The 18025-nt window shown below is 42.9% G+C and overlaps 1 protein-coding gene across 1 annotated transcript in view; it reads right to left on the reverse strand.

Annotated features, from left to right (window-relative positions):
• Window positions 1–18025, reverse strand: part of LOC126176014 (F-actin-uncapping protein LRRC16A) — a 573185-nt gene that overhangs the window by 223004 nt on the left and 332156 nt on the right. Inside the window, exons 11-13 of the mRNA XM_049923133.1 lie at window positions 14403–14590; window positions 13698–13775; window positions 12199–12380 (exon numbers count right to left, since the gene is read on the reverse strand). Coding sequence (XP_049779090.1) covers window positions 12199–12380; window positions 13698–13775; window positions 14403–14590 — 448 coding nt within the window. The remainder of the gene's footprint in view (window positions 1–12198; window positions 12381–13697; window positions 13776–14402; window positions 14591–18025) is intronic.

An 18025-nucleotide genomic window follows, 5' to 3' on the forward strand; every position in this document is an offset into this window, starting at 1 on the left:
TATGACATAAGTGCATAACACACGATATTTAGACTGAAAACTGGAAACTGTGGGGTAGAGCCCCTGACAGCGCCTTTAGGATGGCTCACTGTAGGGGCCACTCAGGATCACCAGCACTGGTGGAGCAGTACAAAATGCAGTGGTCATCTGCATACAGAGAAGGTGAGGTGGATGGCCCTACAGCTGCTGCTTGACCGTTAATGACCACTAAAAATAGAGACACACTCAATGCAGAGCCTGCGGGACCCCATTCTCCTGCATATGGTGGGAACTATGGGAGGCACCAACTTGGTCACGGGAAGTATGAAGCGACAGGAAATTTTGGATAATAATTGGGAGCGGGTCTCTGAGACCCCACTTGTATAATGTGGAAAGGATATAATGTCACCAGGCCATGTCATTTGCTTTTCGTTGATAAAAAAAGACGGCAACCAGGTTTGGCATCTGGAAAAGGCTGTTCGGTTGGCAGACTCGAGGGACACAACATTATCAGTGGTAGAGCGACCCTCGCGGAAGCCGCCCTGACATGGAGCCAGTAGGCCACGTGACTCAAGGACCCCATCCTATCGGCGACACACTGTGTGTTCCAGCAGCTTACACAGAAAGTTGGTGAGGCTCATGGGCCAGTAGCTATCCACATCAAGCAGGTTTCGACCAGGTTTGAGTACCAGAATGATGGTTCTCTCCCGCCACTGTGATGGAAAGATGCCATTGCACCAGATCCGCTTGAAGATGACGAAGAGATGTTGCTTGTAGTCAGATGAGAGATGTTTAATCATCTGACTGTGGAACCGATCTGGCCCAGGAGCTGTGTCGGGGCAATGGGCAAGGGCACTGAGGAGCTCCCACTCTGTAAATGGGACGTTATAGGATTCACTGTGGCGTGTAGTGAATTAGAGCACTTTCCCTTCCAGCTGCCGTTTGAGAGTGCGAAAGGCTGGGGGGTAATTCTCCGACACTGAGGCTTGAGCATAGTGCTCATCAAAGTGCTCGGCAATCGCGATTGCGTCAGTAGATAACATACCATTTATGTTAACACTGGGAATACCTGTTGGGGTCTGGTACCCGAAAACATGTTTGATCTTTGCCCAGACTTGGGAAGGTGACGTATGGCACCCAATGGTCGACACATATCTCTCCCAACGCTCTTGCTTCTGTCATTTGATAAGCTGACAAACAGGGCACGAAGCCGTGTAATGGCTATGAGGAGCTCCAGGGAAGGGTGACGCTTATGTAGAGCTCACCAATACTCCTTAATTGTTTCAGCGAATTCCAGCGACCAGCAAGGGACTGCCCTTCACTGAGGGCACCCTAAAGAGTGAGGGATCGTGTTTTCTCCCACAGAATCGATTGCTGTAGTCAACTGCTCAATCATCACTTTGATGTTACTGGGTGGGGGAGATTCAATGGTGACAGCAGAGGTGAATGTTTCCCATCTGCCATCTATGCAGGCATCCATGGGCCTGATGCCGGGGTAGTGACAGGAAGACGGGGAAGTGGTCACTACTACACAGGTCCTCATGTGCTCTGCACCGGATAGACTGCAAATTGTTAAATGAACAGCCGAGCAACTAACATGAGCCACACTGAAATGTGTGGTGGCCCCAGTATTTAAGAGGCCGGGGTTCAACTGAGACAGTAAAGTTTTGACATCTCTGCCTTGGCCAGTAAGCACGGTGCAACCCCACAATCAATCAGTGCCGTTAATACATTCAGGGATACTGCACCATCTGGAGGAAGATATACACTGCAGACAGTTATTTCCTGCATCACCCTTTTTCTGACAGGCACAGCTTCAAGAGGGGTTTGAAGGGGTACAGGTTCACTACAGACTGAGTTTAGGACATAAACACATACCCCACCTGACACTTGATTATAGTCACTAGAGTTCCAGTAATATCCCTTATGGCTGCAGAGGGCAGGGGCCCGCATATCCTGGGGGGCAATGCAGAAAGCAGGTGCAAAGCTTAACAGCTGCCGTAGCTCAGCCAGGTGGTGGAAAAAAACCGCCACAATTCCAGCATAAGATGACATCATCATGAGACTGGGAAGGCATGGTACATTGAATGAGGCAGTTTACGCCTCAGGGTCACCTGCTGCCACCAACTTATTGCCTGAGAAGTCTATATCCATTATGTCCGAGGGTCTGGCGAGATCCAGGTCCTCAGCGGACGCCAAAATCTCCACCTCATCCGCAGACGCAGAGCTTGTAGGTAGCGGTGGTGTGTGTGCCACCGTGATTCCCTTTGTCTTGGGGGACCTTCTTTTTGGATTTCTCTCACTGCTCCTTGGGTCTCCCTGTCTGGGAGGACATAACTAATTCAGTCTCCACGACTGCGGATGCGCGTGAGGCCCGACAACCAGCTGCTTTTGGGCTCTTCAGCCACTGGTGAGTGTCATCGATGGTTGAGGGGGTGTTGCTCCTGAAGTAGGTGATGCGGGAGCAACAGGGAGGGAAGTGCCCCCCACCATCAAGGGGGCAGGTGTAGCCTTCTGGTTCTGAGAGGCGACAGGAATGTGAGGAACTAATGAGGTGACAAATGTTCTCCTAGCAGCGGCGTAAGAAGAAATCATAGCCACAGGATGTAGGCACTCAAATTTCCTCTTAGCCTCAGTATAGGTCAGTTGGTCCTCTCTTTCTGTAAAATCCTGCAGTCTGGCGAGCAAGGTAAATGATGCTCTCCGCAGCTGACACAGATGGGAGGCAGGGCACGTGGAGTGTTTGGATGTGATGGACGTCCACAATCTCAATATGTGACGCTGGAAGGACAGTAGGAAATCATATAGCCTAACTTCCAGCATTTAAAGCACCCTAACGGGGGAGGCATATATGGCTTGATATCACTGCAGTGGACCATCACCTTGACCTTCTCAGGCAATGTGTCACCCTCGAAGGAACCGGTGGCAACCTGATGATACCTCGGACCCTGATGAACGCACCAGAAGAAATTAATACCTCGCTGCTCTAAATTGGTACACAGCTCATCGTCAGATTGCAGAAGAAGGTCCCTGTGGAATATAATACCCTGTATCATACTTAAGCTCTTATGGGGTATGATGGTAACAGAAACATCACCCAACTTTTCACAAGCGTGTAATGCCCGTGACTGGGCAGAGGATGATGTTTTTTCAAGACTGACCCAGAGCACATTTTGGACAAGCACTCCACCTCCCCAAACTTGTCCTCTAAATGCTCCACAAAAACTGAGGCTTCATGGACATGAAATATTCCCCAGCAACTCTTGTACATACAAGATACCTGTGTGAATAAGCTTCATTGTCATCCTTAGCATGGCGTTCCTACCAAGGTGTGGCCAGGGAGGGGAACGATTTGGGGTCATATTTCTTAGCACTGAAGTTAGACTTTGCCCGCTCAGAGACTGCTGGCAGCGGAGCACCAGCAAGACATTACGTACTGTGCTTCATGGTTTGTCACATGCCCTGATGCTGCCCACTCCGATCAGGGGCCCTTCCCACAGGTGCCAATCCTGGCGCAGGCATCAGCAGAGTGATCCCTGTCTAGTCGGGGGCTACAACCAACAGGGTACGTGGCGGCCCCACCACAACTGACTGGCTACTGTGCTGGAGGTCGAACCCTACAGGGGACCACCACAAAGGCTGAAAGGTGTGAGACTCGTTTTAGTCACCTCTTACGACAGGCGGGAATCCCTAGGACCTATTATAACCCCCGGACCCGCTGAGGGTCACTACAGATGACAGCCACAGGTGGCTAGGCCATATAGCCATCTTTGACGTGGAGGTCAATATCGAGGTAGGTGGTTTGATGGGTTATGTAGGACAAGGTGAAGCGAATGGGGCGGAAGGTGTCACAGTTCTGGAGGAATGTGGATAGGGTGTCCTCACCCTCGATCCAGATCACAAAAACGTCATCAATGAATCGGAACCAAGTGAGGGATTTGGTATTCTGGACATTCTCTAGAAGGCTGATGAATTTGTTGGCATAGGATGGTGCTATGGGGGTGTCCATGGCTTACACCATATTTGTTTGCAGGTAATGCATTCAAAGGAGAAGATTATGTTCTCGTAACCCTCCTGGTCTCAGCCTTCGTTAAGTCATTGTACTTACCCATCCAGCCCCTTCCCTGCACAGCTCTCTATTCCACCAACACATCCAGTCCTTTTACTTATTTGGTTTCCCACTAACCCTCACACCCTCCGTATAACCTCCCAACTGCACCTAGCTGCCTCACTCTCCACCTCTTCCTGGCACACTCCCAGCATCACTTTACCACCCGGCACCCCTACTCTGCTACCCCTCTGCCTCCCTGCCTCAGCCTCCTCTTTGTCCCCATCTGGTTGCCTCTCCCATAATGCCCTACTACTCACAGTCTGGCTCCAGCTGCCGGATAATTGTATGAGTTGCATTTGCATGAGTGTGTGTGTGTGTGTGTGTGTAATTAAGCTTTGTTTACATACTGACGGCGCCGAAGGTGTCCAACAATAATTGAGAATACACGAATGACACACATGGCTCGGCATTGTACAGTCTTGTTATAGTTATTAGTGCCTTACTACTGCTTAGTGTCTGCTGAACTGGACAGTGATCATGCAAATATTATGTTATCGAAGAGTATGCTCAGACAGAGAACACTTTGTTAATAATTTAGTTCAGTTCTACAAAGAAGAAAAACTAAAAGATCTGCTTATACCATTAGAAACAGCTCTGGAGTGAGCAACAACCGCACTAGGAAAGATTAAGTGCAGTGTCTAATGCTGTGAACGATGTTATGAAAGCCAGACAGAATCACCAGAAAAGGGTGACACCAACGAAAAAGAAACTGAGGAAGAAAACTAAGAGCTTCTATGGTTTACATGTTTATTGAAAAGAAAATTCTTGGAATATTGTGACATAAAAAGAGAAATACCCACTCTTTCAAAGCTTTACAACTGGGAGGAGGAGGACACAGACATTGGTTTCAAGGGGAAGGTGTGAATAAACCCATCGTATATACTGGTGAAATAAGGGTGCACACACACTATACTGTCAGTAAATGTTGGCAGCATAGCGACGAAAGAGCTGTGCAGAAAAATGAACATTCTGGCCAAAGTGGCTCATGTGGGAGGAGAATTGGGGTTCACTGACGGTGCAGAGCTCTTCTACAATTCAAGATACACATCGGAATACTATTTAAAGACATAAACAACGAAAATTATGTAAAATCATTGTGAGAGCGCCTAATACCAAATATTCCAGATGGAAGTATTGTGGTATTAGGCAATGCACCCGACCATTGCATTCACAAAAATAAAGCGCTTAACACTGCATCTAGTAAAGCTGATACACAATTGTGCTGACTATGCATGAATTTCCATTCAGTGCAGATTTAACACACAATGAGCTCTTCAAAGTTGTGAAATGTTACAGACCTGAGCCAGACTATACAGCAGATAACAGTACTAAAAGAATCCAGCACAGGACTTACAGTGTTACGCCTTCCACCCTACAACTGTGATATAAACATCATCGAACTTGTCCTGAATTTATTGAAGCAGAATGTTTCATCAAACAATGTCAGCAGCATTACCCGTTCCCAACATATGACAAAGGCTGCAATACAGAGCATTACGAAAGATGACTGAAAGAAAGCATGTGAAAAGTGAACACTATTATGGACGAACACTGGCAGAGAGACCCACTGTTGGACGAAGGCATCAGGAGCGTAATTATTCAACTTCAACCAGACAGTGACAGTGAAATTTCGTCGCTCGGTTCTGAGGAAATATCGGACGCAACAGATTCAGACTCGACGGGGACAGCTACTTCAGACATCAGCAATAGCTCTACCGAGTGCATAAGAGCTAGGTGTTCTGCCCTTACATATGGATTAAAAGGTGTTGGAAACATTGTATTAACTTTTTTCACTAGGTCACATTTTTTGTACCCATCCTTTTTTCATTTGGAATACTTGTGTGTGTGACTTAACTATTTTTATATATCCATCATAATATTTAAATGTTAGAAAATGCTGATTTATTGATTAAAAAACAAAAGTAGAATCTGTTTCTATGGTTGTGCAACACAGTCAAAAGTGTATTTTTCGCTACAAGATTTAATATCATAGTGATCAAAGTCATTTAGATAAAGACTTGAAAACAAAAGAAAATTTTACACCATCTGACAAGATTTGAACCCCCAACTTTTTCCACACTAAGCAGACGTGTTGTCCCCTGCATTACTTCAGCCGACAGTATATGCATTATATTGTAATAGTATAGATTCTTGTGCGATATTCCAAAGCTTTCTTTTTTTCCTTTTTTCTCCATTTCTTGCAAACAAAGGCCCACTAGGGTTAATCGCTACAGGATGTGATACCTGGGACCCTATGTATATATGTTTCCGGAAGTCGATCTTGAAATGCCGATGAGTGGGAGGGAGAGGCAGCAAGTTAGCAGGAGACGGGACGGGAATGTGGCACTGGTGAGCTCAGCTCACTATTTCTGCAGGCAGGGACAGCTGTGCGCAGTGCACAATGTCCTGCAGGAGTCAATTGGGAGGGGGAGACAGAATGGGGGAATAAGGATACTACGGACAAGAGTGTGTGGGTGCAGGACAGATGCGCGAAGTGAGGTTCATGGGACAGGTGTGAGACAGGTGTTCGTGGAGGCTGAGACTGAGAATGAGAGGAGTTCTGGATTTCAGGATGTGTTGTAGTAAAATTCTCATATATGTAATTCAGAGAAGTTGGTGGTGTGGGGAAAAATGGAAATACCACAGGCTGTGAAAATCCACCACCTCATGCTCAGCAGTGTGTTCTACAACCAGTCAGTGAACACTGCTCTCAGACACAGTTTGGCAGTGGACTATCATTTGAGATGACAGCCAGTTGATGGTCATGCTGGTGTAAAAGGCTGTGCACAAATTATTACAGAGCTGGTATATGACACAACTCGTTTCACAGGCAGCCACATGTCCAACAGGATAAGATAAACCCATAACGAGGTTGGAGTGGGCTGTGCTGGTTGAGTATTGGACAGGTATCAGTAAACAGGTCTTCCACAGCAGTGCGATCCACATGACAATGAGTCAGGATTGGGTGTGGCATAAGGACAGAGTAGGACATTATGCAGGTGGCAGAATACCACTTTGGGATAGTTAGAAAAGACTGGAGGTAGCGCGTTTCTCATTTCCTAAGAAAAAGATATGTAGCTATGTAGAACAACTGCTGCTGCAGCCAGAATCAGCTGAGCTCACCAGTGCCACATTCCTGTGCCGTGCCCCTGCTGACCTCACATCTATCAGCTGCCCTTCCCCATCCCCCCTCCTCTCCCACTCCACACTTCCTACCATCCCTTGCCCACTCCACCTGACACATCCCTTCAGTCCTCTTAAGCTGCATGACAGTCCCACCTGACAGTGCTGTCAAATGGGACAATCTCTCTATGCATATGGGGGGTGGGGGGGAGAGGGGGGAGGGAGGGGGGGGCAGAGGGGAGGGGGCGTGGTGGCAGCTCTGAAGCATAACTTGTCCAAAAGCTTCCAAACTTCTAAGTCTAGTTTACGTGACTACTAACAACTCAGCATTTCAACTATTTCCTCAGTTGTTAGCTTCACTCCCTAATTTTTTTTTATTAATAACCTCGTTGCCAAGTAAGGAACAACAGTAGATATATGTTACGAAAAAAATGTAAGATACCTATCGAATTTCTTCCAGTTACACTGTCAAGTGTATTCCACTTTTGAGTACCACTGATTTAGTGTTCTGACCATCAATTCACACCTACACAAAAATTATTAAATTCTTGCAACTGGATACACTCCTTTGTTAACAAGGTTTGAAAGTTTATTTTCCACTCAAGGTGGTCATGTGTGCAGGTTGTGCTTTTTGTGTGTGTGTGTGTGTGTGTGTGTGTGTGTGTGTGTGTGTGTGTGTGTGTGTGTGTTTTTCTACAGCACTCTTTTGTTGCGACTCGACACCTCCTGTGTGTGGAGAGTACAACCTATCCTTTTTGTAACATTGATAAAACAATAAAAAAACACAGCTGCTGAAAGAAAGGACAGCCCTCCAAATTCTGGATCTACACTACTGGCCATTAAAATTGCTACACCAAGAAGAAATGCAGATGATAAATGGGTATTCATTGGCCATATATATTATACTAGAACTGACGTGTGATTACATTTTCATGCAATTTGGGTGAATAGATCCTGAGAAATTAGTACTAAGAACAACCACCTCTGGCTGTAATAACGTCCTTGATACACCTGGACATTGAGTCAAACAGAGCTTGGTTGGCGTGTACAGGTACGGCTGCCCGTGCAGCTTCAACACAATACCACAGTTCATGAAGAGTAGTGACTGGCATCTTGTGATGAGCCAGTTGCTCGGCCACCATTGCCCAGCGTTTTCAATTGGTGAGAGATCTGGAGAATGTGCTGGCCAGGGCAGCAGTCGAACATTTTCTGTATCCAGAAAGGCCCGTACAGGACCTGCAACATGCGGTCGTGCGTTATACTGCTGATATGTTGGGTTTCGCAGGGATCGAATGAAGGGTAGAGCCACGGGTCATGACACATCTGAAATGTAGCATCCACTGTTCAAAGTGCTGTCAATGCGAACAAGAGGTGACCGAGACTTGTAACCAATGGCACCCCATACATCACACCAGGTGATATGCCAGAATTGCGATGACAAACACACACTTCCAATGTGCGTTCACCATGATGTCGCCAAACACGGATGCGACCATCATGATGCTGTGAACAGAACCTGGATTCATCCGAAAAAATGACGTTTTGCCATTCCCGCACCCAGGTTCATTGTTGAGTACACCATCGCAGGCGCTCCTGTACGTGATGCAGCATCAAGGGTAACTGCAGCCATGGTCTCCGAGCTGATAGTCCATGCTGCTGCAAATGTCATCAAACTGTTTGTGCAGATGGTCGTTGTCTTACAAATGTCCCCATCTGTTGACTCGGGGATTGAGACATGGCTGCACGATCCGTTACAGCCATGCGGATAAGATGCCTGTCATCTTGACTGTTAGTGATACGACGCTATTGGGATCCAGCACGGTGTTCTGTATTACCCTCCTGAACCCAGCAGTTCCATACTCTGCTAACAGTCATTGGATCTCGACCAACGCAAGCAGCAATGTCGCGATACGATAAAACGCAATCGCGATAGGCTACAATCCAACCTTTATCGAAGTCGGAAACGTGATTGTATGCATTTCTCCTCCTTACACCAGGCATCACAACAACGTTTCACCAGGCAACGCCAGTCAACTGCTGTTTGTGTATAAGAAATCGGTTGGAAACTTTCCTCATGTCAGCACGTTGTAGGTGTCACCACCGGCGTCAACCTTGAAAGAATGCTCTGAAAAGCTAATCATTTGCATATCACAGCATCTTCTTCCTGGCAGATAAATTTCACGTCTGTAGCACGTCATCTTCGTGGTGTAGCAATTTTAAGGGCCAGTAGTGTAGATGCACATAAGCCACAGGAAATTAATAGGACTTAATTCTTTAACAATTATGAATTTCATGTTGTTTGATATTCCAACCTGGCAGTCAGTATTCTAAATTTTATTTCACACTGTGGACAGCATTTTTGTATGATGTTCGAGTTTGTGGTCAAGACAATCATTACAGTCAACATCTTTAGCAGTTCTAAAACCTCAATATTTGTTAGTCTTTACCCACTGATCACACACTTTTACTTGACCTGAGGAGTGGAAGCTTGTTATTGGCTTGTAAGAACACACTGGCTGCTGACACAAGCCCCACATTCTCCCTCAGCAGCCAGCTTATAGCTCATAAAAGAAACGAACATGTAATGGATTAATGTGTTGCAGAAGTAACGCAAAAGTTTAACATGAGTCACTAAAAGGACCACGTACAGCTTCTTTGTTAATTTCTGTAAATAATATTAACAATCACAAAGCACACAGATCTACTCTACCATCCGGTGAGCAAGATGTATGAAACAGGCGAAATACCCTCAGACTTCAAGAAGAACATAATAATTCCAATCCCAAAGAAAGCAGATGTTGACAGATGTGAAAATTACTGAACAATCAGTTTAATAAGCCACAGCTGCAAAATACTAACACGAATTCTTTACAGACGAATGGAAAAACTGGTAGAAGCCGACCTCGGGGAAGATCAGTTTGGATTCCGTAGAAATACTGGAACACGTGAGGCAATACTGACCTTACAACTTATCTTAGAAGAAAGATTAAGGAAAGGCAAACCTACGTTTCTAGCATTTGTAGACTTGGAGAAAGCTTTTGACAATGTTGACTGGAATACTCTCTTTCAAATTCTAAAGTGGCAGGGGTAAAATACAGGGAGCGAAAGGCTATTTACAATTTGTACAGAAACCAGATGGCAGTTATAAGAGTCGAGGGATATGAAAGGGAAGCAGTGGTTGGGAAGGGAGTAAGACAGGGTTGTAGCCTCTCCCCGATGTTATCCAATCTGTATATTGAGCAAGCAGTAAAGGAAACAAAAGAAAAATTCGGAGTAGGTATTAAAATCCATGGAGAAGAAATAAAAACTTTGAGGTTCGCCGATGACATTGTAATTCTGTCAGAGACAGCAAAGGACTTGGAAGAGCAGTTGAATGGAATGGACAGTGTCTTGAAAGGAGGATATAAGATGAACATCAACAAAAGCAAAATGAGGATAATGGAATGTAGTTGAATTAAGTCGGGTGATGCTGAGGGAATCAGATTAGGAAATGAGACACGTAAAGGAGTTTTGCTATTTGGGGAGCAAAATAACTGATGATGGTCGAAATAGAGAGGATATAAAACGTAGGCTGGCAATGGCAAGGAAAGCGTTTCTGAAGAAGAGAAATTTGTTAACATCGAGTATAGATTTAAGTGTCAGGAAGTCGTTTCTGAAAGTATTTGTATGGAGTGTAGCCATGTATGGAAGTGAAAAATGGTTCAAATGGCTCTGAGCACTATGGGACTCAACTGCTGTGGTCATAAGTCCCCTAGAACTTAGAACTACTTAAACCTAACTAACCTAAGGACATCACACACATCCATGCCCGAGGCAAGATTCGAACCTGCGACCGTAGCGGTCGTGCGGTACCAGACTGTAGCGCCTTTAACCGTGCGGCCACTCTGGCCGGCTTGGAAGTGAAACATGGACGATAAATAGTTTGGACAAGAAGAGAATAGAAGCTTTTGAAATGTGGTGCTACAGAAGAATTCTGAAGATTAGATGGGTAGATCACATAACTAATGAGGAAGTATTGAATAGGATGGGGGAGAAGAGAAGTTTGTGGCACAACTTGACCAGAAGAAGGGATCGGTTGGTAGAACATGTTCTGAGGCATCAAGGGATCACCAATTTAGTATTGGAGGGCAGCGTGGAGGGTAAAAATCGTAGAGGGAGACCAAGAGATGAATACACTAAGCAGATTCAGAAGGATGTACGTTGCAGTAGGTACTGGGAGATGAAGCCGCTTGCACAGTATAGAGGAGCATGGAGAGCTGCATCAAACCAGCCTCAGGACTGAAGACCACAACAACAACAACAACTTATTGTTTCAGCACACAATACTGTAATGTAGCTAAGGCTGGCAACTAGTGTAAACATTCTGGAGCAGCACAAAGTCAGGAGTCATTAACAGTCACAGACGGGCCAAGTAGAAGTGCATGACCAGTATTTGTATTTTTGTGGACAGTGCACCATATGCTCTGCTTTCAGTAAATCATATGTAGGTATCCAACATAATTACTTACAATACACTTTTGCTTACTACAGTTTAGTTTTCCTCATGAAGCAACCATGCCCGCAGGGAAAAACAAAACACACACACACACACACACACACACACACACACACACACACACAGACACACACACAACGCATCAGAACTTCAACACAACAGTGCTAAATAAATAAATAAAATAAAAAAGTACTTTACAATTTCTTTCAACTTGATAGATATTACACTTTCATTTTATCCAAATTATATTTTCTGTTTTTGTACTTTCAGTAACATACATGACACTATTTTCCCAAGAAATTTGCCAAGAACAGCGAATAATCCCACGTAAGTTGAAGCTACTCTTGTACCAAACAAATCTAGCCATTATTTCACAAAAATGGCAGTAATTACAAAGGATATTTGAAAATCAAGTCTTACCACATAAATTACTTAAAATTATACAATTTTAATAAAAATCATATATATGTAAAATACTTTGAATAATTACTTCAGAGCTTCCAGAGGCAGTTTGCAAAATGACATATTGAGAGATTTGAGACTCAGAGTACTTGTGAAGAACTGTTTGAATGATGGTGGAACTTCTTTGGTCTTCTTTGTGCTGAACATGTTGCGAGAAACATTTAAATGTACCAAGTTAGTTGCACATCCTCTCAAGAGAGCTCCAAATATCTGAAATTGCAAAAAGTAGCCTCTAGATTTAAAGCTTTTACAATTTACACTGAAAGATGTCATTGGTACTTAAATATGGGATATGTAAGACATTTATGTGTTAAGTATTTAACAATCATACACATAACATAACGAACATGATCATTAACAAACAGTTAAATCTGTTGACTTCACATTACAAATATTTGTATATTCTCAATCTATGGTCTTTCCTTTAATGTTTACATCTTTCACTTAGTAACTTCATTTAAACTATAGTAACAATGCACCATTCATGCAGTTAACTAACTGAAGTTAACTAAATGTGGTTGCTCTCCTGACCTCTCCAATAATATCATTACATATCTGCAACAACTCCATGGTGCTCATACATTTTAGCCTATGATTCATTTATATTTTAAAGTCAGAAGCACAATTTCTAAACACAATTGTATTTCATAGGCTTTTGTATATATGAGTCCACTGCTGGTGCAAATTTCTTGATGGAAGTTATTGACCAACACAGGTTGTGTTTATTTTTTAAGTAAACACTTCACTTCGTGCTTTTGCACTATTAGCTAATTTGAGGGAGATACGGTAAGTGACTACAATTTTTCACTGTGATGAAGGTAACTTGAAAATACCCAAGATGACATAATTAGCTAATAGTGCAAAAGCATGAAATAAAGTGTGTATTTCAAAACTAAAACAGCCTATGCTGGGCAATGACTTCCTTCAGGCAAAATGTACTTATTTCAAGTCAGTGGAATCATCATGTTTTATCACAGATAAATTACTGGAAATGTCATTTTCATGTAAATTATATATTAAGCATTTCATAAGAAAACATTTAGCACAATAAAATGTAACAGAACTGTTCATTTAATGATTCTACTTATAGTCACAACTATGGTTTTACTGTCCAGGAACAATTTCACTTGAAAGATGTTTTTATCATCTTCTGTAAGATAAACAAGCACTTCTCGAATTAGTACATGAAGATAAATTACATCAAAATCGTTTCACTAAAATAAAAAACATCAAATGGATAATTTACAGCATTCTGAATGAAATGTGGACTCTACTATGTCAAAGACAGATGTGATGATTTCTCCGAGAAGCAGTTTTGTCAAAAAAAGGAATCAGAGCAACATACAAAGAAACATAATATGTACCTTCTGCTCAAGTTAAGTCACCATCAGATATTGTTACTGCTATTGAACTTTGCTGGAAATATCACCTCTACAAACTGAAAGTTGTTTCTAATTTACTAATATCCGTGAAGCTTGTTATGATATTTTTATGATACAAAACCAAATAATCATATTTACTACTTACCGATTCTAGCACTGTATCAGTTCCAGAAAGGTCTAAGTGCGTCAAACTGTTTGGTTGTGCAAGGAAGTTACAAAGGTTCTGAAAAATATAACAGTTAATGTGAACATTAAATAAAATAATAAAAATGGTTGTATAATTCATTACTGTTAAGTGATTCTATTGATCATTAATACAAAGAGTTCATACTGGTGTTTCAGTATTGTGTAAATGACACAAATAGTTGAGACTAGCATAGAGTATGTAAAGTAAGTGTATAAATGCCTAATTCTGTTCCAGAACTTCAGTACTTAGTGCAATCTGCTGTAATATGTTTTAATTAGGATCTATTGCCATTTCAAAATTTTGCTATTTCAAATCTACATCTAATCTTATTGACAATGGGAAGTTTTGTGGAAATTGCAAATTCATGCATGCTACTAAAACAGCTTCTCAAAAGAAGACTGACTACACACAATAATGCCCACTCCCTCCTCCCTTTCTCCGACTGCATATGTGCTGTGTGTGTGTGTGTGTGTGTGTGTGTGTGTGTGTGTGTTTTTGGTTTTTTCTGAACAAAACACTTTTTCCCCTTCAATTGAGCTTATATTAACCTAGGCAATTGATTTCCTCTACAACCAGAAAAATCTTCATTGTAACCATCAAATACATGGAATTTTAAACTAATAAAAACAGAAAATTACTTATATCCTTTCTCGTATAACTCACATTTATTTCCTCCTTGAGATTGTTCCCACTGAGGTTGAGGTAGCTTAATGTGCTTGGAACCAGCTTATTGACCGACAGTGCATGTGCGAGCTGGTTTACACCCTTTGAGGACAAACCGCAGTGAGAAAGATTTAGATGAACCAAGCCTTTTGGAAGTTTCCCAAGTGGGCTACTCAGCTGATTAACACCTACACACAATTAGAGGTCACTTGACATGAATTAGATAGTTAACTTTTAGGTTACATGGTTATCAAATACACTGATGTGACAAAAGTCATGGAATAGCGATAAGCATACATACAAATGGTGGTAGTGTTATGTACACAGGTATAAAAGGGCGATGCTTTGGTAGAGCTGTCAGGTGACTCATGTGAACAGTTATCTGAAGTGATTATGGCCACATGAGATAAGTTAACAGACTCTGAAACTTCGTGGCAGATTAAAACTGTGTGCCAGATAGACTAGAACTCAGGACCTTTGCCTTTTGCGGGAAACTGCTCTACCATCTGTTAACAGACTCTGAACTCAGAATGGTATTTGGAGCTAGATGCATGGGACATTCCATTTCGGAAATTGTTACGGAATTCAATATTCCAAGATCCACAGTATCAAGAGTGTGATGAGAACACCACATTTCAGGCATTAACTCTCCCCATGGACAATGCAGCAGCTGACATCCTTCACTCAACAACAGAGAGCAGCAGCATTTGCGTAGAGTTGTCAATGCTAATAGGCAAGCAACAGTGTGTGAAATAACCGCAGAAATCAATGTGAAACATGTGACAAAAGTACCTGTTAGGACAGTGCAGTGAAATTTGGAATTAATTAGCTATGGCACCAGGTGACAGATGCAAGTGCCTTTGTTAACAGCACGACACCGTCTGCAGTGCCTCTCCTGGGCCCGTGACCATATCAGTTGGACCCTAGATAACAGGAAAACTGTGGCCTGGTCAGATGAATCCCCATTTCAGCTGATAAACGCTGATGATAGGGTTCGAGTGTGCTGCAGACTCAATGAAGCCATGGACACAATTCGTTAACAAGGGACTGTGCAATCTGCTGGTGGTCCATAATGGTGTGGGCTGTGTTTACGTGGAATGGACTGGGTCCTCCGGTCAATCTGAACCTATCATTGACTAGAAATGGTTTGGCTTCTTGGAAACCACTTGCAGCCATTCACAGACTTCACATTCCCCAACAATGACAGAATTTTTATGAATGACAATAGTCTATGTCAGAACATTCTTTACAATTTGAACAAATGTTTTGACCACCCAGATTGCCCAAGATGAATCCCATAGAACATTTATGGGACATAATAGTGAGGTCAGTTCATACACAAAATCTTGGACCAGCAACACTTCACAATTATGGACAGCTATAGAGGCAGCATGGCTCATTATTTCTGCAGCGGAATTACGACAACTTGTTGAATCCATGATGCATTATGCAGGGCAAAAGAAGCTCCGACATGATATGAGGCATCCCTTGACTATTGTCATCTCAGTGCGCAAGCAAAATACAATACAAAAACAACTTACATAACTCCTAGCCTTACCCTAATGCTTTCCAATTTTCAAGTAAGTGTCTCTTTCTGGAGATGATTTGCTGTTGCCTATTTTTATATTTGCTTTCTTCCTTGCCTCGTTTCTCTCACTTGCATTTTTCATTATGTTTATTAAAAAAGAAACCCATGTCCAGCTATCTGATGTTATGTCGATTACCATTATTAAAGATAAACATGTTGCTTATAAATCATGTCCACTCAAGTTTTCCATTATTTTTATCCCTATCTTTCTGCCCTCCTGGTGAATTTTGAGCTGGACTGCCTTCTCTGCCCCATCAATTTTGTCTTCCAAAGCCACCACTAGCTTTTAAATAAGAAATTTATGTTTGCATTGGCAAAGACTCAACACGATACACACAAATTGCAGAACTTGTCTTTATTAATCCATGTCACCTAAGTCACAGTGTTATATACATACATTGTATCATAACAACATTATAGAAATTAAAACCAGACAATAAATATCATTGGTATGAAGGTCTTGTACCATGAATAACATGTAGAGAGAATCTGGGTATAATCTTAGAACTATTAGGCCCTTTATTATTTTTGCTTCCAAACAGGAACAGCACATTTCTCTGTATAATATAAAAGTGAAAGCTATGTATTCCCACTCCCATAATTTCTCGAAGGATGTATAATGCATTAAACATTACAGATTAGAATGTGCTGTATGGAGTAAAATATTTACAACAGTATCATAAATAAAGCCATGTCACAAGTTTATCTTATTAACATGCAATAATTATGAGAAGTAATCAACAATGACCAGCAGCATCCCAAATACTTCAACTACATAGACACAGTTATCTTACTCAAATCACAATAATTGCACAAGAACAATCAGGATTCAAGTACATTCATGTAACAATAACACACACTGATCAGCCAGAACATTATGACCACTGACCAACTATTGACATAAACCCGTCCAAGTCATAGCAGCATCATCTGGCAAGGAATGACTGCACAGTGCATGTAGTTATCAGTGTGCGTGCCACCCGTGTGTACAATGTGGAAGGCATGTGATCTATCCGAGTCCGACTAAGGGCAGACTGTGATGTCCCAGAGGCTTGGCACAGGCAGTTTACAAACTGCACAACTTATCAGGTGTTCAAGGAGTGCTGGGTGACTGTCTTCAACATGTGGCAAAACCTACACGAAATCATGTCCAGATGTCATCGGGTTGGACAGCCACCCCTCATTACAGATGTCGGACACTCCTAACAATGAGTTTCCGCAGCCGACGACCCATCCGTGTACCGACATGAACGCCACATCATCGTTAACCAGAACTGAAATGGGCATGTGACCATCAGCACTGGATGTTGGTGCAGTGGCAGAGCATCGAATGGTCTGCTGAATCCCAATACCTTCTCGAATCTGTCGTCTTTTAGGGGAACAGCTCCTTGATGCCTGTACTGCAAGATGGAGACAAGCAGGCAGTTGCTCCATTATGCTCTGGGGAACATTCACGTGAGCATCCACATGGGTCCAGTGGACCTTGTTCAAGAAGACATGATGGCCAAGGAGCATCCTACACTGATTGCAGACAAAATACACCCCTTTATGACGAGCATGTTTCCCGACAGCAATGGCATTTTTCAGTAGGATGATGCACCGTGTCACATGGCCAGGAGTGTGATGGAGTTGTTCAAGCCAATTGATGTGCTACCCCCCCCCCCCCCCACCCACCCACCCAACGAGATAACACGATCGAAGACATCTGTGATGATGTAACTGAAGGTGGTGCCAGAGCTCATCGGCCCCCTTCCCAGAATTTACGTGAATTAGGTGACTCGTGTGCAGCAGATGTGGTGCCAGCTCCCTCCAGGAACCTACCAAGGCTTCCTCATTGCTTCTCTGCCACAACGCATTGCCGCTGTTATCTGTACCAAAGGCGGACATACTGGCTGTTACTGAAAAACATTAGGAATTTCGCTTAGAAAGGCATTTACCATTTACTGAGAATGAGAAAGCCTTTAATAAGGTAGTAACAGCCATTTTGTGGAAAATATTAGAATTAAAAATTTTCCTAGACACTTTGTTTGCCTCT

The sequence above is a fragment of the Schistocerca cancellata genome, chromosome 3 (genome assembly GCF_023864275.1).
Source record: "Schistocerca cancellata isolate TAMUIC-IGC-003103 chromosome 3, iqSchCanc2.1, whole genome shotgun sequence".
NCBI classification, from domain to species: domain Eukaryota; kingdom Metazoa; phylum Arthropoda; class Insecta; order Orthoptera; family Acrididae; genus Schistocerca; species Schistocerca cancellata.